This window comes from Trichogramma pretiosum, unplaced genomic scaffold (genome assembly GCF_000599845.2).
Source record: "Trichogramma pretiosum strain Unisexual culture from Peru unplaced genomic scaffold, Tpre_2.0 scaffold176, whole genome shotgun sequence".
Classification (NCBI taxonomy): Eukaryota; Metazoa; Arthropoda; class Insecta; order Hymenoptera; family Trichogrammatidae; genus Trichogramma; species Trichogramma pretiosum.
This window is the reverse complement of record NW_019641662.1, coordinates 27,438-48,721: the sequence shown is the minus strand read 5'-3', so window position 1 is coordinate 48,721 and position 21,284 is coordinate 27,438. Positions and strand designations below refer to the sequence as shown.

The window sequence follows — 21,284 nt, the reverse complement described above, 5'->3', positions numbered from 1 at the left end:
TTTTTTTTTTTTTTTTTTTTTTTTTTTTTTTTTTTTTTTTTTTTTTTTTTTTTTTTTTTTTTTTTTTTTTTTTTTTTTTTTTTTTTTTTTTTTTTTTTTTTTTTTTTTTTTTTTTTTTTTTTTTTTTTTTTTTTTTTTTTTTTTTTTTTTTTTTTTTTTTTTTTTTTTTTTTTTTTTTTTTTTTTTTTTTTTTTTTTTTTTTTTTTTTTTTTTTTTTTTTTTTTTTTTTTTTTTTTTTTTTTTTTTTTTTTTTTTTTTTTTTTTTTTTTTTTTTTTTTTTTTTTTTTTTTTTTTTTTTTTTTTTTTTTTTTTTTTTTTTTTTTTTTTTTTTTTTTTTTTTTTTTTTTTTTTTTTTTTTTTTTTTTTTTTTTTTTTTTTTTTTTTTTTTTTTTTTTTTTTTTTTTTTTTTTTTTTTTTTTTTTTTTTTTTTTTTTTTTTTTTTTTTTTTTTTTTTTTTTTTTTTTTTTTTTTTTTTTTTTTTTTTTTTTTTTTTTTTTTTTTTTTTTTTTTTTTTTTTTTTTTTTTTTTTTTTTTTTTTTTTTTTTTTTTTTTTTTTTTTTTTTTTTTTTTTTTTTTTTTTTTTTTTTTTTTTTTTTTTTTTTTTTTTTTTTTTTTTTTTTTTTTTTTTTTTTTTTTTTTTTTTTTTTTTTTTTTTTTTTTTTTTTTTTTTTTTTTTTTTTTTTTTTTTTTTTTTTTTTTTTTTTTTTTTTTTTTTTTTTTTTTTTTTTTTTTTTTTTTTTTTTTTTTTTTTTTTTTTTTTTTTTTTTTTTTTTTTTTTTTTTTTTTTTTTTTTTTTTTTTTTTTTTTTTTTTTTTTTTTTTTTTTTTTTTTTTTTTTTTTTTTTTTTTTTTTTTTTTTTTTTTTTTTTTTTTTTTTTTTTTTTTTTTTTTTTTTTTTTTTTTTTTTTTTTTTTTTTTTTTTTTTTTTTTTTTTTTTTTTTTTTTTTTTTTTTTTTTTTTTTTTTTTTTTTTTTTTTTTTTTTTTTTTTTTTTTTTTTTTTTTTTTTTTTTTTTTTTTTTTTTTTTTTTTTTTTTTTTTTTTTTTTTTTTTTTTTTTTTTTTTTTTTTTTTTTTTTTTTTTTTTTTTTTTTTTTTTTTTTTTTTTTTTTTTTTTTTTTTTTTTTTTTTTTTTTTTTTTTTTTTTTTTTTTTTTTTTTTTTTTTTTTTTTTTTTTTTTTTTTTTTTTTTTTTTTTTTTTTTTTTTTTTTTTTTTTTTTTTTTTTTTTTTTTTTTTTTTTTTTTTTTTTTTTTTTTTTTTTTTTTTTTTTTTTTTTTTTTTTTTTTTTTTTTTTTTTTTTTTTTTTTTTTTTTTTTTTTTTTTTTTTTTTTTTTTTTTTTTTTTTTTTTTTTTTTTTTTTTTTTTTTTTTTTTTTTTTTTTTTTTTTTTTTTTTTTTTTTTTTTTTTTTTTTTTTTTTTTTTTTTTTTTTTTTTTTTTTTTTTTTTTTTTTTTTTTTTTTTTTTTTTTTTTTTTTTTTTTTTTTTTTTTTTTTTTTTTTTTTTTTTTTTTTTTTTTTTTTTTTTTTTTTTTTTTTTTTTTTTTTTTTTTTTTTTTTTTTTTTTTTTTTTTTTTTTTTTTTTTTTTTTTTTTTTTTTTTTTTTTTTTTTTTTTTTTTTTTTTTTTTTTTTTTTTTTTTTTTTTTTTTTTTTTTTTTTTTTTTTTTTTTTTTTTTTTTTTTTTTTTTTTTTTTTTTTTTTTTTTTTTTTTTTTTTTTTTTTTTTTTTTTTTTTTTTTTTTTTTTTTTTTTTTTTTTTTTTTTTTTTTTTTTTTTTTTTTTTTTTTTTTTTTTTTTTTTTTTTTTTTTTTTTTTTTTTTTTTTTTTTTTTTTTTTTTTTTTTTTTTTTTTTTTTTTTTTTTTTTTTTTTTTTTTTTTTTTTTTTTTTTTTTTTTTTTTTTTTTTTTTTTTTTTTTTTTTTTTTNTGTGTGTGTGTGTGTGTGTGTGTGTGTGTGTGTGTGTGTGTGTGTGTGTGTGTGTGTGTGTGCTTAAGGTAAACGCAGGCTGGCCTCTTCGGCGTCGACGTCTTCGTGGACCCTCTCTGGATCGATTCAATTGTCCAGTGGCTGGTCGGACTGGCACTAGTCACAAATGCGATACCACGTAGTCGGGTGATACTGTCGACTTATATCACACGACACGGTAACGAGTTAATTCCTCGGTTTGCGGCAGATATCGGAAATGCGGTTATCGGTGTCTCGATGACGAATTCGAGAATTGTTCGCCGGCGTCTTAACGACGAAATTACGAGTTGCACTCCGAAAGAATATTAATATGCCGGACCGAGGTTCACTAGTCGAATGTAAAACAAAGAGTGTCCTCGTCAGTCACACTTTCAAGTATGCGAGCCTGATCGATGATCGCACGCGCAAGCGTAGCGAGGCGATATCGATAAGCTCCAGCTTTCCGTCTTTTCGGCCAAGCTTCGTTAGTGCGGCCAACTTGTCGTTCGCATTCCTTGCTATGCGAGTCCTGTGTTGCCATTGTTGCCATTGCTGCTGCCAACTTGTCGTGTCGTCTCTTGATTCGTGTCTGTATGTGTTTGTAAGTGTAAAAGTTGTAAGAGTCGTATCTTCCCGTCACAATTTATATCCATATCTATTCCAAATTATTAACAGTTAAGTTAAAAGTTATTTTAATTTTCTTTTGGCAATATTAAAAATATAAATTAGTAAATACAACTCAATTTAATTTATTATCAAAACCCTCTAAAATGTGTGAACACAATCGCAACACTATATATGGGTCAGATTCAGAATTTTTTAAATAAACCTGCGGGCGAGGTTCACGGATTTTCCTGAAATTTTGGTATGTTATAGTACATGATAAAAAAGTGCCAAAACCAAAATTTTGGACCCCCTCCCCCCTCCTACCCCCCTCCTCCCCTATAGACGTCCATTTTCTATCTATATTTTTTCTGTAAGCCTGAAGCTATTAAAAAATCTGAAAAATTCATGAAGGTACTTTTCAACCATCCGAACAATCTTGAATTTTTTCAGATTTTTCGAGTGCTTCAGGCCTTCAGAAAAAATCATTGAAAATTTAAATTATTTTATTTTCGGTAAAATGGTTCGATGTACCAAACCGGAGTATTTTTTTCTGAATTCTGACATCAAAAAACGATTCCTTGAATTTTTTCAGAATTTTTCATTCATGTCCATTCAGCCTAGAACTGAAAAACCGCTTTTTTTCACGAAAATAATTTTTTTAAGGCGATACGGAGCCTCAAAAAATCTGGAAAAAATTTTTTCTCATTTTGTTCATCAAAATAAATAATCTCAAATTTTTTCAGATTTTTTAATTGAAGGCGATAGCGTCTGGAGCCGACGAACGTTATTTTAAACAAAAAATGGTTCCTGGAACCCAGAGGTTCCACTAAAAAAATTTGAAAAAAATTTTTAATAAATTTTTAATAAATTTTGACCGTCGCAAAATTTCGATCGGAGCTTCCTAGCTCATTCTAGAGCATAACAAAGATTCGAGCGAAATTCTGAAGACATCTGAAAAAATTTAAATATGATGAATGTTTTTCTTTGTTTTTGTTTCTGGAGAATATTATAATGAGCTTACTCCTCGAAGCACGCGCCTTTTATACTCGCGGGCGACTGCCCTCTCCAAACGCTCGATCCGCGCTCAATGCAGCGCCGATACCGCATCCTCGCGTTTCCTTGTTCGCGTCGAAAAACGGGGCAAAATTCCTTTTTTTGTCTCTTTTCCTCGCGGGCCCAGCATACGGTCGCGAAGGAAACAGGTGGGGCGCGAGTTAAGGTGGGGATTCTCGTCGTCCCAGACGATGCGCGCTCTGGTGCTTAAAAGAATTTAATTACAAAACTTTTGAGACCTAAAGGAATCTAATTGAATAATTGTTGTTCTTAAAATCATGCGGTCAAGGACATAAAAAATACAATTCAATATATATGAATCCTGGATGAATTTTAATAATAAAATGAACTACAGACATATTTTTTGTTGTAAAAGGACCTGTAAAAACATATTTTAACATCAGAAACAAAAAATTTTAATATTAATCCTTAATTTTCATGTTTTTGCATTTATAGGTAGGTAGGAGCACTATACTACTTGAGTGGAAATTAAACACACCCAAATTTCTTTTAGTGTAGGTGTCTATACATCGTCGGTTTGCGCTGCGCGATGCTATTGACTGCCGCGCTAGCTACATCGAACTCGATGACTACTTTCTGCTGTCGAGATTTGCCACGCGTATATCTTACTCTTTCGGTCTCGCACGCGCGTATGACTGTGTTTACGTATACACACGAGGCAACACAAGAACATGAGCAAAGGCAGTCTGAGTAGTTCACGGACTTGATTATATTGAGTTGTCTTTCTTGCTCTTGCTTGTGCATATAATACGAAAGAATACGTATGTGCTGTCAATGTGTATATGTAGCGAGACTCTACGCACTATCATGCATGTTTTCAAATCTGATATTGATCAATGCATGTATGTATACGTGTCTATGAGTGTGTGTCTTCTTACCGGGAGTCGAAATTTTTATTATGTTACATTTTTTATGTACTTGTAACAGTATTCTGAAGTTTGACAAATTTTTCTGAATAAATCATTGACATTCGTCAAGCGTTAGCTAGTGAATGCTATGATAAATGGTCGCCCACTGAATCTACAGAGAAATAGAAAAAGTACTTTACCGCGATACTTAACTAGAGAGCCTGATCACCCGTAGGTGGACACCGTAACGTAGACAAACTTATGACACGATATCATCGGAGTAATCACTTGAAGAACTTGAGAACTAAGCGAAAAGCAATGTATGAAGTGACTTGCTGAACTGAAACCAGCAGACTTGAATGAGGAATGACTGAATGCCTTTAGGGTAGGGGACGAAGAATTTTACCCAGGCCATCACGATCCCTTTATTTATGGTCCTCCTGTGCGGAGAAATCCTATGGAGACCTTGAATTTGATCTTGAACATAGTCTTTGAACTAAAGCGAACCAATAATCGATATAACAAATAAGAACCCTACTTTTAATTGCAGATTTTAAAAGAGCGAATACATTCCGAGAAAATAATTCGTATCAAATTCCAGAACGAGACGTCTTAATTCTTCTCTTAATATTGTGAAAGAATATATTATAAAAAAAATTAGATCCATTATGTACATACATGTAACGTAATTCGAAGTCACGAGCACGCTGCACCCAGGATTTTGAACTATGTAACTTGTTCTGTATAATGTTGCTTATAAAAATGTATAAACCTTATTACAAAGTTAGTTAGTTAGTTATCTGTTTTACAGACTTATGTGCAAGATTTAATTCAGATCGAAGCGATGCATATTTATGATATGCTGGTCAATCAGAAGGGTCATTTTTATGTTTGTGGAGACTGTACTATGGCTGAAGATGTTTATCAAACATTAAAACACATAATCAAAATACATGGAAATATGATTGATCAAGAAGTAGAAACTTACATGTTATCAATGAGGGTAAATGTTTTAATAATTATTCATATGATTCATCAATGTTTTAATTTTAATATTTTTCAGTAATACTCCTGGCAAACTATACTCTACACTCGTTAATTATTAATTAAACATTTTAAATAATTGAGAAGAAATTATTGAACCTTCTAGCTCCGATACAAACCCCCTCCCCCTCTCCTAATGAATTATATTTGAAAACATACAATACATTTTTGAATGATTCTAGAAAACTTTAATAATAAATGGGTAATACAGCTAAACCCCGATATCTGCGCATTCGATATCTGCGGATTCGTTATCTGCGGTTAAGTTCATGTTGACTTGAAGGTGTTGACATTTGTTTATTGTTATTATATTTTTTTAAAATCAGTTGCGATAGTAATATTTTATATTTTTCTTTATTACTAAAATGGCACCATCAAAAAAATCTAGTCCGTCAAAAAAGTGTAATAAGAAAGTTTTAAATTTAGCACAAAAACTAGAAACTTTAGATTTATTGAAAAAAGGAGAAAAAATCGCACACGTCGCTCGAAAATTTGAGGTTGATGCATCCACAATACGAAATATTCGTTACAACAAGACAACAATTCAAGAAAGCGCATAAACACTTGGAGTACACGCGAAAGAAAGAAAAATTATTCGCCAGCCGGGTATCGAAAAAATGGAGCAAATGCTTTATATCTGGATCCAAGACATGGCTAGGAAAAATTTCCCGCTGTCATTGTTGTTGATACGAGAGCAAGCTTTAACTTTCCATCGACGTGTAAAGGAAACTTGTGAATCTTGTGCAGAAGAGTCATTCAATGCGAGCACCGTTTCAAGGATCGATTTTCATTACATAGTATTGGTTTTACCGGTGAAAGAGCATCAGCAGATGAAAAAGTGGCTAGTGATTTTTCTCAGCAGCTTAAGTTATTTTTAGATGAAAAAAATTATTCACCATCACAAGTTTTTAACTGTGATGAGTTAGGTTTATTTTGGAAAAAAATGCCGCGACAAACATATTTAACTCAAGAAAAAAAATCTGCACCAGGATTTAAAGCTGCAAAGGACAGGTAACAAATTATTATCGTTTTCATAATCTTATAATATTTAATTGAATTAAATAAATTTTTATTTAATTTTATCGTTAGGTATACGCTGCTTCTGTGTGCTAATGCTTCTGATTCAATTAAATGTAAGCCGATGCTTATTTATCGTGCTGAAAATCCCAGAGCACTGAAAAATAAGAATAAAGCACTCCTACCAGTATTCTGGAGATAAAATAAGAGTGCGTGGGCTACCAAAAAAAAATATTCAAGAATTGTTTCAGTATTCATTTAATCCTGAAGTAAGAGAAAAACTAACTCAGGAGAATCTTGCATTCAAAGTCTTGCTGTTGATGGATAATTCACCGAACCACCCGACTTCATTGCTAACTTTACACCCGGACGTCGAAATCATGTTTTTACCCCCTAATACGACCTCGCTCATACAACCAATGGACCAAACGGTAATCGCAACATTTAAAGCCTACTATCTAAGGCGTGTGATGAGAAGAATGATGGAAATTATGAATCAGGCTCAAGTTACCTCTGTTGATCCGAGAGATGCTGTCAGAAATTGTTGGAAGCGATTCGATGTTCAACATTCTATTGGGTACGTTATGATTGCATAAATAATATTAAATATTTTTCTTAACAAATAATATTTTCCTTGACAGGTTCGTAGATGAATCGTGGGAGGAGGTAAGGCCGTCCACCGTTGTTACCGGTAGAACAGCAGCTTACTCCTGCGAGAGGTTTTGGGGGTGAATGAATAAATAATTATGAACACAATCAATTAATAAATAAATAGTTATAAAATGTATATTGTAAAGTCCAAAATAAATAAATGTACAAGATGCTCGGGGCGCCACTGCATGTAGAGCATGCAGACTCAACGATTATAATCTCGGGGACGCGAATTCATGTCGATGGCAAAAGAATCCGATTAACTAAGAAATGATTTTACTACGCGAATACCGATATGGCTCGAGAGATAGTTAGTGTGTTTGTGTACTTAAATTATCGCTGCCCAGCCTCTTCGACGACGACGGTCCCAGGTCCACCCGATGTTGGTTGGCATGGTGGCAGGATGGCAAGCGACACCTTGAGTTGGAAATCTTCTCCAGAGACACTACCAGTGTGAGCGATGTGGACTAGTCAAAGGTCTGATTGTTAGAGAGAGTCCAAGGTGACTCTCCATAGGCACGAATTCGAATGTTTTTTGCTCCTTGCGAATTTAGTTAGTGCGCATGTGTAGTTATAGATAAATTAGGAGTATCGACGTATCGACCTGCCAAAGTGTCTTGGCTATGCCATGCTCTCTTCATGATCTTGTCTATGTGTATGTGTGAATGTGTGTACGTTAGTCGCGATCTCTCGAGCCAAACGAGTATCGAAGGTATCGTTGTGTTGGGGAATATATGTGATATATTTCCCGTCACACTCCAAAACAAACAGTGCGTGAAGTTGTAAGCGGTATCGTTGAGATAGCTCAAAGTGTCGGTGGCGAGAGTTTCGCAGATATTGAAGATAACGAGATTTTAGAACTAGTACAGCCTATAAATGAAGAACTGTCCGTGGAAGAAATTGAAGGGATTCTGAATCAACCAGAGCAAACTGAAAAAAACGAAGCTGAGACTGAGCCTGAATCGACTACTTTTCCGGCGAATGCAATTATCAAAATAATTCGATTGGTAGAGGATGCTATAGAAACAGCAATTGAAAGTGACCCGATTATGATACGTAGCCTCAATTTTAAAAATGATTGTGAAACCGTTTTAAAGGTCTACCGAGAGTTGTATGGCGATACTGCTCGACGAGCTAAACAAACTCAAATAACACATTTTTTTTAACAAAAATGAATTATTAAATGAATTGTAGCATGTTATGTTTGTAATAATTTATATTTGATACAAAAAAAATATTATTTTCTAGCAAAAAGTACTTTATGTACATTTTTTCGTCCACCCGGAACGTAACCCTATAATTCCTATAAGAGCAATGCTTCGATATCTGCGGATTCGATATCTACGGCACCCTTCCAGAACGTAACCCCCGCAGATATCGGGGTTTAGCTGTATTGAGGTACTGGTTTTGTCTGAAAGGAAGAAAACTCAAATACTAACTCATAAGACTTTTGAATGTTATATTTGTGATAATTAAATTATGTAGAACATTGTGCCAACATACTTTTGTAAAATGAAAGTCTTGAAAAAATCCCTGAAGATCACTCGAAGTTTACGGCAAGCTAACTTATTTGAATTTATTATGATTATGACATCACCCACTGAATCAGCAAATGAAAGAGTGGGGAGTTTATTATGATGATGACGTCATTTATTTTGACTGCTGCGCGAACCACCTGGATCATCTTATTTGCATCCATCTCAATATTTTCAAGATATTTGCCAACTTTGGTGAGAGTAATGTAGTCCGTAAAGCCCAAAACTGACACCGTCTTGGTCAGGTTCAGGCTCAGAATTTTGTACATGGTGTTAAGTCTCCCTTGGGACCTAGATTTATTTTTCCTGGTGAGAACCAGGAGGATGGACGTTCTTTAGCGACTACTTGAACAGGAGTACTCAAGGGTTTGGAGCCTAAGTCTATACTACTATCTATTTTTGGTGACCCTCGTCCCGTGTGGGATGCGTAGTACACGCATGGCTACTAGTCGATCGCACTGCCTTTGCAGGTGATGGCTAGCAGGCACCCGTCACCTCGGCCGCCCAGGCGACGAGAGAGGATGCTGTGGCTCACACACAACAATATATAAAATTCTGACAGAGACGAAGAGAAAGAAGAGAAGATATAAAAAACGAGGAGAGATAGCAATAATTGAGTTACTCTCTTTCGATATTGGCTATTAATAGATCTTTTTATTCATTTATCGGTCTTGTAACGATATCGGTCTCCGGTGATATCACTTCTGTAACTGTTATGATTCTATTTCAATTAATACAACGTTGCACTTAGGACAATTTTATAACTTTATCCATGCAAAAATGCACTTTCAAAGATTTAGCGAACTGTATTTTGCAAAGGTACGCATTAGGACGATTTTATTTTGATTAATGTAAAAGTACACTTAGGATAACTGTAGGAGTGGTGTGTTGCAAAGATGCAATCGTAAAGCAAAGGTGCGCTTTCTTATTGCTCTCTGGTCTAGGGATGAGAGAGAACTGACTTCGTTGTACAATGAAGTTTCGAAGTCGGAGTTCCCTCATTTAGGGTCTGCCGGTCCTATTGCTGCACATGTTCCTTCGTCAGCTCTTTTTAGCCTTTGTTCCAACAGCTTTCCAAGTAGCTTTTAGCCTCTTCACAGAGGGAGTCGAAACTTTAGAGCTTCTGTCCCACGGTCGCGCTGGTATGCTTACTGCTCATAAAATGCGACACGCTTCGTCCGGTCTTACATATTGCTTATTTATTATATATTTTATATAGTTTTATTATATTTGCATCCAGTCGGGGTTCCCCTACCTGGCAAGTAATAAGTCTATAAATACATATGTATGTAATGTCTATAAATACATACATATGTATGTAACAACCTCCCTTCCTTAGAATCCAAAGTCCCCGTTGGATAACATATAATGACGAGCACCTTCTGTATGGCGTCGATAGTTGACCGTCTTTTTTGGAAACCAAACTGTGAGTCTGGTAATCCAGCAGGCTCCTCAGTGTTAGCTTCCAGACGACCAACAATGATCCTTTCCAGGATCTTGCCGCAGTATGCATAACGGGTGGTAAGACGAGGGCTCCGATGTTGGTGGCACGGCTTTAATATATAATATTTAATATTTACTTTATTGACGCAAAGGACTTGAGTCCACCATAGCCCATAGGTAGCTGTACAGTCTCCCGGTCAACAACGGGGGACACGGGTACGAGTATCACATACAATTTCGATTACTTTTACAAGAGAAATAGAAATAAGGAAAAAACGAAAAAAGAGTACACGAGCAAAAAAAGAAAGTGAGTACAAAGAAAAAAATGAAAACAAAAATAAAAAAGACAGCCAAAGACACACAGATAGGTAAGCTCCCACTATGAGCCTCCAGCAAGTACTCGCGGAGGCCGGCACCAAATGATAATGATAATGATAATAATAATAATAATAATAATAATGATAATAATATGCGCAAGTGCTGCGCGCTGCTGCGTGTGAGTGCACGTGAATCCTAATATAAACCAAGCACATGAAAATTAATTAGTACATACATATACAGGGTACACTGCCTGCCTGTGTTCAGAGAGAAAGAGAGAGAGAGAGAGCTTGCAATGCTACAGAAGTCGAGAGAGAGAGAAACCCCTCGCGGAGTCCCAACGGCAGCGCGTAACAGANCCCCCCCCCGATCACAAAGGACATCTGTCCACCCGCCCCAGATACGGACGGGCAGAGACCATCCGTCCTCGTTTCCCTCTCCGCCACGGCCGAATGGAACACCAGATTGCGCGCCAAATACTCCGGCTCGGCAGACCTCAAAACAGCAGGGACAAGGGATAGGCAGGTGTATTTGATCCTGGATCGGTACTTTAGAATTCTATTGCTGTTGTAGTCGGGTGTCATGTGCTCCCATATCCTTCGTCCAGTGAAGAAGCGTACTGCATCATTCATGCATCTGTCCATCACGTCCATCTGCTCCTCGGATATATCCGAGAGCAATGCAGAGCAGTAGTCAAAGTGGGGGAATACGAGGGCCTTTACAAGCATTTTTCTGATTTCCGGTGCAAAGAAGTCCCCGCATCCCCTCAGACGCCACAACGCCGCAAAAGCTCTACCAGTGGCCGCCGCCACGTGCCACCGCCACGTCAACACATAGTCAAGCGTCACACAAAGCAGCTTCAGCCTGTCCACGACCTGTGTCTGCACGTCCTAAACCCTGAAGGGAGGGGGGGGCGAGATGTTAGCATTGGCTAGCTTGTAGGTGAAGTCTCGAGGGACGCCAAGATGGTTCCATTGTCCTCCACAACACGTTGCGTGCATCCAGTCAGGTAGAAGCGGGTCCAGTCGCATGTCATGTTCGACCATCCAAGGGCTCCAAGTCTGTCGATCAGAACATCGAAGTCGATCATATCTTTGACAGATCGACTGCAATAAGAAGCGTGACTTGGTCCAAATCCACGGCAGCCTCCAGCACACGAAGAAGCGGGAGTGGGTGCTGTGTCCTCTTCTGAAGCCGGATTGGTACACATCCATGAGCTTATTCCTGTCCACGTACTTCCTAATCTGCAGGTACACGATGCGCTTGAACACTTTTGATGCCGCACAGAGCAGGTTTATCGGCCTGAAATCAGCGGCGACGTGGGGGAGTCCAATCTTGGGGACTGGTCTGACGGGGGCCGGCTTCCAGGTGGTCTGGAAGACCCCCGTGTGCAGAGAACAGTCGAATATGTGCAGCAACACCGGCAGTATGACAATCAGACAGTCATGGAGGTAGTTCTCTGGAATTCCATCGGTTCCTCGAACACTATAGCCTGTTGGTCGCTGCCACTATAGGCTCCACTGACCTGCCAGGATTTGACTTGCCCGCAGAGCGTGTCGCTGGTCAGGTCCACTATGGAACTACCCCTTGCGCCAACGAAAGTCCAGTTCAAGCCTGTGTTAAGCAGGAGAACTTCGAGGGATATGACTGCATCTAGCAGAATTTTGCTTCTCGGCTTCGACTCACTACTGCTCCACTCGATACACCAGGCATTAAATTCACCGGCTATTACGACCAGTTTTTTACCTCTCACCGCTTCAACGATATTGGTTAGCAGGTTCATGCACTCCTCGATAGATAGTCTACGGGGCGCACATACGCTGAAAAAGTATATCCCAGCTATCTGAGCCCAAGTACAGAAATGCTTTGTTACGGAGGTTCACCGTGTGTGTGGTGCTGGCAGAGGCCTGTTTTGGTCACACAAGATCGCCACGTCGATCTTTTTCTCTCTCACCGACTGCATTAGGAGGTTTCTGGCGTCCTCGCAGTGGTTGAGGTTGAGTTGAAGGACACGAATCATTGTGTACCACACAGGTGCTTCTTAGTGAGTGAACAACTCAGACTCATGAAGGAGTGAGTTTTGGCCTCACTACCTTGGCAGAAAAAATAGAAACTTATCTGCATGCATACTAAAACAAAGCAAAATAGGTGTTTTTGAGTCTTCTTATAGGTTATTTTTTATACGTACTGACATTCATTAATTTGGAAAAAATCAGTGAATCCGACTTTTTAAGTTCGAGTGAAAAGTATTGAAATATACAATTTTTGAAAAATTATGTTAGAAATCAGGTCATCATATTTGATAATTACAATCTATAGTGCACTAATAAATGATCATTTTTCTTATTTAGCATTAAAATAGCACTATAAATTTTATAGTGCATTCATAGTAGTGAAGCACGGTCCGTAAATCAAATTTCGTGTCAGGTAAGTAGTTCATAAGCCACTTTGAGCCGTCATAACAAATGACGTCATAATCATAACAAACCACACCCTGCTGGTTCAGCAGGTAATGTCATCGACATCATTTATTTATAATGGTTTGTTGCGAGTATGATGTAATTTGTTATGACTGCCCAATATAGTGGTCTATGAACCTTAAATAATGAAGTGTAAGATGAATTTTTATATACTTATAATTGTATAAGGTCGCTATGTAATTTTATAATATTTAGATTATTATAATATGAAATAGTTTATCCAAATCTAAAAATTATTATTTTTTATATTTGTCAAAATATCTTAATTTCTAATGTACACTGTCCGTGGACTAATTTTGTCCACTGAATTACGGAACGTCGTATGCTTATATCAGCCCCATACCGACCGAATTCGTGTCAAATGGACAAAATTAGTCCACGGACAGTGTACATAAAAAAATTTAATATATTTAGAATTTTATGTAATATAATGCTCGTATAAATTTCTATGGTTCGATTTAGTCATCCTGAAGTTGTCATGACTTTCATATCTGATGTTCCGTTAAAGATTGCGACACGGTGGCTTTTTGAAGCCCGGCCACCGCCGGTCGCGAGCTCGAATAGGGCTAAAAACGAGATGTTTGAGGAAACGGGAAAGAAAGGCGAAATAAAATGAAACACAAACACTTATTTGTTATTTATGTGAAATCACTTTTATTTATCAAAAGAAGCCGGCGTAATTATCTGTCGCGATCACGGCTAGGCGCACACACTCTTGTACACGACTCCGGCTCTATTTCTTTGTCGACGTTTCGTCGTACTGTCTCCTTGGCGATGATCTATCGACTTCTATCGTATTCGTTTGCCTCTATTAAGTCGACTCAGGCAATGTGGGCAACGGCAAATCGTATTCACGGTTGTCAAAGACCACAGTCCAAGGTATCGCGAACCGGCTTTCCGTGACTACGATCAACTTACGCGATAGTTGTTGAGTCGCCCTCAACGTTTCTGAAAAACACTAACTGCTTTCTCACACTGAACACGTCTCACACTTCTCAACACTACTCACACACACACACTCTCTCTCTGTCTCTCTCTTAAACTCACTCGGGCCTCTACTCACTCGGCACAAAGACTCACTCGTGCCTCTACTCACTCAGCACCAAGACTCACTCGAGCCTCTACTTATTCGGCACAGAAACTCACTCGAAAACTCGCTCGTGTGCTCTCGCTCGTGGCCGACACGTGAATGACCCACCGACGCATCTCGTTCTCGTTCTCTCTGACGTCACGCGCTCTAGCGGCCCTAACTCTAAATAAGTTATTGTCCGGCGCGAATTGCGATTTATGAAATACATCGGCTTTCTTATTTGCTTTTCCGACGCAATATTCTGGCTCTGGCGTGGTTCGCTCATCAGAATCACTGCTCGGCTCTGACACGAAATTCTGTAGTGTCACAAGATTTACAATTTGAAAAAAGAATTTATGTAGTTGTATTTCGTTATATAATGCGGCAGCTGACAATGCGTATGTAGAGCGCGATATCATATGTCGAGAATTAGCACATGTATTTTTTACTTGATAAGAATGGACTCTACGAAACAATGTTATAAAATAATTTATAAGAAATTATTTGATAAGAAATTTTATATCTGCAATAAGTTATTGATGTAAAATTGTCTTGCTTAAATATTAACCTGAATTCGTCCTTGACAATCAAAATTAATGACTACGAATTTTAATAACTAATTTTTACGGTGCATATTATGTGCAAGCAAGTGAGCCTACATAAAATGTTACCGCACACGCGGCAAACATGACAAAAATTCCGAAAAAATCGAACACGCTGAGAATGGCGAATATGCTGAACACGCCCCAATGTACGTGAAATGTTGAAAACGGTGTCAATGCCTAAATCACTAATAATGGTGGAAATGTCAAAATCACTGAAAATAGTGAAAATGCCTGAATCACTAAAAACAGTGAAAAAGTCTAAAATTCTGAAAAAGGAAAAAGCCCAAAATTCCGGAAGGGCCGAAAATGGTAAAAATTCCCAAATCACTAAAAATGGTGAAAACTCTCAAATCACTAAAAATGGTGAAAATGCCCAAATAACTAAACATAGTGAAAATGCCTGAATCACTAAAAACGGAATCAAACCCTAAAATGACAAAAATGACAAAAATGACAAAAATTACGAAAATTACGAAAATTACGAAAATGCCGAAATTATCGAAATCGCCGGATGCAGCGAAAATTCTATGGAGGCTAAAAAATACCTAAAAATGCCTAAGTATGTTGAAGATACGGTAAGTTTCTGGCTTTCACACACATTATAATGCAGACATAAAATATATAAGAAAATGGGTCATCACAATTTAGTCAAATATGTTTATTTAATATATATTGAATGTGTATACAATGTTCTCATCTCATAGAGCTCATACAAAACTAATTAGAAATTTGAGACAAACAAGTTTAATTCAAGTAATTACTTTTGAAGGAAGAAGAGAAAGAAGGCATCATTTTTATTTTTTTCAATTGAAGGTTTCAATTTTCAATTATATTTTAACAACTACCTAGATTTTAGATAGCCGAAGTAATTTTTTTAAAAATTAAAAATAAATTATTTATGTCAAGTATAAAGAATGAAAAATGTTTTACATTATTAATTTTTTTTCGTTGCAGCTCCAAAATTAACATTATTTCATTTTAAATAAGCAATTTTTTTTCAAAAATTTAAAAAAATAATGATTGAATTTTATTCAATGTATTTTAACATTATTCATATTAATTTTTGTATAACTTAGTGCTGAGAATTATCTTTGGTATTTTCTGGGCCAGTGACTACTTTTTTATCATACTGGTCACTACTATTTTCATTAGTATTGCTTTCATCATTTCTGACCAATTCGGTTTTTCTACTCGAAGGTGTCAATTTGTATTTAATAGGCTGTTTTCTTTTATTTCGGGGTTTTTCTTGTCTTGAAGTGCCAGCTGCTGTTGTCTCCGCTACAATTACATTTCTGCTTCCTCGTACATTAAGATGTTTTATTTTATCTAAGTTTTTTTCTTGTGTTGAAGTACCAACTGTTGCTGACTCTGCTGCTATTAAATTTTTGCTTTCTTGTGCATTAAGCCGATTGGTTTCATCTGAGTTTTGAGATTTTGTTGAAGTGCAAGCTGCTGCTACTTGTGATACTTTTTCATTTGTAAATTTTTCTCCGAATATTTTCATTGGATCTTGATCCTGTGACAGTTGCTGACTGGTGCGCTTCGTCGGCTTCGGAGCAGTTTTAGTTCACACATAAGCGTGAGTGCATGTGTATTGATTTACCACGTGAATCTAAGAGTCGAAGCTACCGTTTAACGATGCCTGTATATGATGACAGATTGATTCGTAAAGTTTACTGCGCAGTTATTCGAAGGACAGTAGTTAAGGTGGTCTGTACCCCACAGAGCCGAAAAACTTGTTTTATTTATATATTTTTTTCTAAATCGAATATCGAAAAACGGCTCTGTGGGAACATTAATTTGGTTGCTCTCAATAGCTGGTAAAAATTGTAGCTCATTCCACCGACCAGATTTCCCGGAAAACGTGTTTGAAATTTGCACCCTTTTTTTCGGCTTGAAATTTTCAAACACGTTTTCCGGCAAATCTGGTCGGTGGAATTAACTCAAATTTTTACCAGCTATTCATAGCAATAAAATGAAGGTTCCCATAGAGCCGTTTTTCGATTTTCGATTTAGAAAAATATATATAAATTGAACAAATTTTTCGACTTTGTAGGTTAAAAATGTGGGGCACAGACCATGCACAAACGTCGAAACGAACAGTCGTAACGATATTGACAAGAGGTTAGTTTTTTTATACTTTTTTCTAATCTTTCGGAGATTGTAATTTTGGTCGATTTACAGCATTTGCCGTAGAAATCATAGTTTGTTGGGCCGAAGCGAAAAGTCATTACATTTTTTGAAAAATAGGTTAGTTTCACTCGTTTTTATCGGTCTAATGATCCGGACAACTTATAATTATAGTTGATCCATTTACAGCGTTTCTGAAGAATCTCATCATAGTTTGCTTGCGTATATTAACATTCGTAAGATTGAGTTCGATACTGCGGTGAGCAGTCTACAGCGACGGTGAACAACACGCGAAAACATCTGGAAGATATAATCTGAGATTCGGTAAGCAATAATGAATATAATTTAAAATCTGTTATTTGGTACAATTAACAATCGGCTTTGCGGCTCATAATCTGTGTCATACACGTGGGGCATACAGTGAGCCTTGTACAAGATACGGATTTTTTTGACAAAATTATGCGTGGTATTTGCGTGTTATTATTGTGCGGTATTAGTGTACACATTAGGATGGTCCACTCTTTCAAAAATTTTTTGCATCTTGGAGGATTCATCGGAATCTGAAAGTTTGAGGTTTAAAATGAAGTTTTCTTTAAAGTAGAACTCAAACAAATGATTTTAGATGTTGTCGATGGATTTTTGAAGTTTAACAAAGTGCTCCTAAAAAGGAGCAAAATAGGACTACCATTCGATTTATTTCAAATCTGTTCAATGTGTAAAAATAATCTTAGCAATACATTTTCTTACGTATATTTGTCTGCAGAATCAAATGCCGTAGTCAGTTTTGACCTAGGAGCACAATTTCATTGGAAAAAATTCACTTCGTCGATCGTTTTTTTTTTTTTGAAAACTTCGCAAAGTTCATTTTTGAGCGAGCGGCAAATGAACAGAAAAAATGTGGAAAATTTTTTGACACCACCAAAATTTAGGATTTTTAATGAAAAATCCAACAGTATACATTAGTTTACACTTTAAAATTATTTTAATGCAGAAAAGTACGACTTTATCCCAAAAAACGATATTAAAAATTGGCAAAATGGAAAAATATATTTGTTTTTTCAAGAAAATGGCAGAGCATAATCACTCATAAAAAAATTCCATACAACTATCTGATAGGTTTTTTTCTCACCTTTCCAACGCCGTTTCTAGATTTTAAAAATTGGCTAGTTTTGCTGAGATACAGCTGTTTTTGAAAGATGTACTTTTGTAGCTTAAAATTCAATAATTCTGAGCTAGCTCTATTCGTTAAAAAACCAGCAAAGCAGAATTTAAAGCTACAAAATTGCATCGTACAAAAACAGCTGTATCTCAGCAAAATTTGCAAATTTTTAAAATCTAAAAACGGCGTTAGAAAGGTGAGAAAAAAACCTATTAGATAGTAGTGTGGATTTTTTTTCATAAGTGATTATACACTGCCATTTTCTTGAAGAAACGAATATATTTTCCCCTTTTGCCCATTTTTAATATCGTTTTTTGGGATGAAGTCCTTTTCTGCATTAAAATAATTTTAAAGTGTATACTCATATATATCGTTGGATTTTTCATTAAAAATCCCAAATCTTGGTGGTGTCAAAAAATTTTCTCCATTTTTTCTGTTCATTTGCCGCTCGCTCGAAAATGAACTTTGTGAAGTTTTTAAAAAATAACGATCGACAAAGTGAATTTTTTCCAATGCAATGGTGCTCCTAGATCAAAACTGACTACGGTATTTGATTCTGCAGACAAATATACGTAAAAAAATGTATTGTTAAGATTATTTTTAGTACATGAGAATGTCACCTAGAACGTTCAAGTACATTCTCGCTAAAATTGAACCATCGTTAAAAAAATGGTACAATTTACGGAAACGTAAAGTTTTACTACAGGAAAGACTCGTTATAACTTTGATATTTTTATCAACCAGCCATAGTTTCAGGAGTTTAAGTTTTAATTTCAACTTCGTCATATCTACGATATCATCTGTAGTACAAGAATGTATGAAGTTTTTATGGTCTAATCTCAAGAGTGAACTTAACGAGAAATGGGGGATTCCAAATTGTATAAGTGCGATAGATGACCTTTATGTATGTATTATCAAACCTCCACATTCGGCCTTGCTCTATTACAACTATAAACGATTCTTTTCAATGGTGTTGCAAGCTTATGTCGATACTTCTTATCGCTACATAACCGTTGATCTATGTGAATACGGCTCTCGTAATTTTGTTGAATTTTTGAAAACTCGAGATTAAAAAAGGCCATCGAATCGGTGTTTGTAAGTTTACCTAGGTCAAAATAACCATTTTCTGATATTGACTTGCCATTTTATTTGGTTGGAGATAGGGCGTATCCTATTCGTGAATACCTCATGAAACCTTTCAAAGGATATGATCTACCAAAAGAAAAGGTTAAATTTAATAAGAAACTATCACGCGCTCGAGTGGTAGTTGAGAATGATTTCGCGAAAACTTGCCAAAAATGGCATATTTTCTATACTACCATTAATTTAAGTCCTTTAGTTGTCGAACAAGTCATTAAAAGTACCTGTATTTTGCATAATTTTTTAATTAACTTGGAAATAAATGAAACTATTCCATATCAAAGAACTACTGACAAGTCCAATCAATTAAGAAAATCATCATTATAGTTACTCTTTGCAAAGTAGAAAAGGTAAACAAGTACGAAATATATTTGGCCTATGCAATATTTAAACAATAATTAATTAAAAAACTCTTTTCCTTATTCAGTATACATTTATAGTAATCTACACCCTGAAATGAAAATGTAAACTTTTTTTCTCATCACGTATCGTGACATATATATTTATTTTTTATTTTTTGAATAACATAATTATTATAATCTGCGTTGTGAATATAAACTTATATAAATCTAAAAACTGAAATGTAAAAAGTTTCTTCATACTTAAAATGACATGTATTTTTTTAATTTTAATTAAGGAGATCTGGACCCCACATTTTTATCGACCGAGACACGCAAAGTTTCATTAATTTTTAACTTTTTCTGTAATTCGAATTTCGACAAATGGCTCAACGGCGACCTTCATTTTGTCTCTAAGAATAAGTAGTTAAAATTACAGCCCATTCTATTGAGCAGATTTCCCGGAAAACTGGATTGAAAATTTTGAAAATTTACGCAATGGAATGGGCTGCAATTTTAACTGCTTATGTTTAGTAACAAAATGAAGGTCGCCATAGAGCCATTTGTCGAAATTTGAATTACAGAAAAAGTTAAAAATTAATGAAACTTTGCGTGTCTCGGTCGATAAAAATGTGGGGTCCAGATCTCCTTAAATTGTAATTGAAAAAAGATGAAAGTTGAAACAATAAAAACATTCTTGTACAAACTCTATAAAAAAAGAACATTTTAATATACGTTTTCTCTTATCCTGGTTCAAATAAAAATTTTTGACTAAAATGTAAGGGCTCATATTATGATATATTTCATAAACAAACTTACTGTCTCTTTAAAATTCACAGAATTTTCAACATTTTCGTAATTTTTGTAATTTTTGGCATTTGCGGCATTTTTGTCATTTTCGTCATTTTTGTCATCTTAGGAATTTCGGCCCTTTCGGAATTTTGGGCTTTTTTCTGTTTTCAGAATTTTAGACTTTTTCACTGTTTTTAGTGATTAAGGCATTTTCGCTATTTTCAGTGATTTTGACATTTCCACCATTATTAGTGATTTAGGCATTTACACCGTTTTCAATATTTCACGTATTGGGGCGTGTTCAGCATATTCGCCGTTCTCAACGTGTTCGATTATTTCAGAATTTTTTTCATGTTCACCGTACGTGGTAACATTTTATGTAGGCTCACTTGCTCGCACGTAATATGCACCGTAAAATTTAATTACTTTTCCTTCTTCAAGTAGTTTATGCAAAATATAAAAAATATGGACATAAATTTTGTGTGTCGAGGACGATTTCGAATACCTGACACGGAATTCGATTTAAGGACCGTACATCGCTACTATAAACGCACCATTACCTAAATCTAAGTTGGAAACATTTTATTGACATTTTATCAAAATGTCAAAATAACAAAAATTCAAGATATCTAATACTTTATTGATAGCTTTCTAATTTTGATTTTGAACAGGATGAAAATCGATTCCATGAGGATATTTTTGGAATAACTCTTCGGACAGCAGAAGTACATAATCGATCAAGAGAAACAGCAAGAATTAAACTTATTTCAAAGCCAAGAAATGATTGATTAAATTGAGTCGATGAAATAATAGATTAAACTAAACTTAACAATATTATAATTGTTTTAGTTGATAATACTAGGTTTAAATAATAAAATCATATAGAATCTATCTAATTAGTGATACACCATTTGTTTTTACAACACGAACAATACTCTTCAACGTTATTAGTAAAGCTCATTGTCATTTTTAAATTCAAGTTGTTCGTCTACGTAATTTCAGTGTATTTTTATTATAATCATAGCATTAGAGGCCAGTAATGACTCTTTAACCGCAAAGAAAACTCACATTAATAGGAAAATAACAACATAAAATTTCG

The 21,284-nt window shown here is 33.6% G+C and overlaps 1 protein-coding gene across 1 annotated transcript in view; it reads left to right on the top strand.

The window, feature by feature from the left end:
* Positions 1 to 21,041, top strand: part of LOC106656749 (nitric oxide synthase, salivary gland) — a 63,600-nt gene extending 42,559 nt beyond the window's left edge. The window contains exons 7-8 of the mRNA XM_023460223.1: positions 5,276 to 5,467; positions 20,857 to 21,041. Of these exons, the coding sequence (XP_023315991.1) occupies positions 5,276 to 5,467; positions 20,857 to 20,973 (309 nt within the window). The 3' untranslated portion in view covers positions 20,974 to 21,041. The remainder of the gene's footprint in view (positions 1 to 5,275; positions 5,468 to 20,856) is intronic.
* Positions 21,042 to 21,284: the final 243 nt, after the last annotated feature.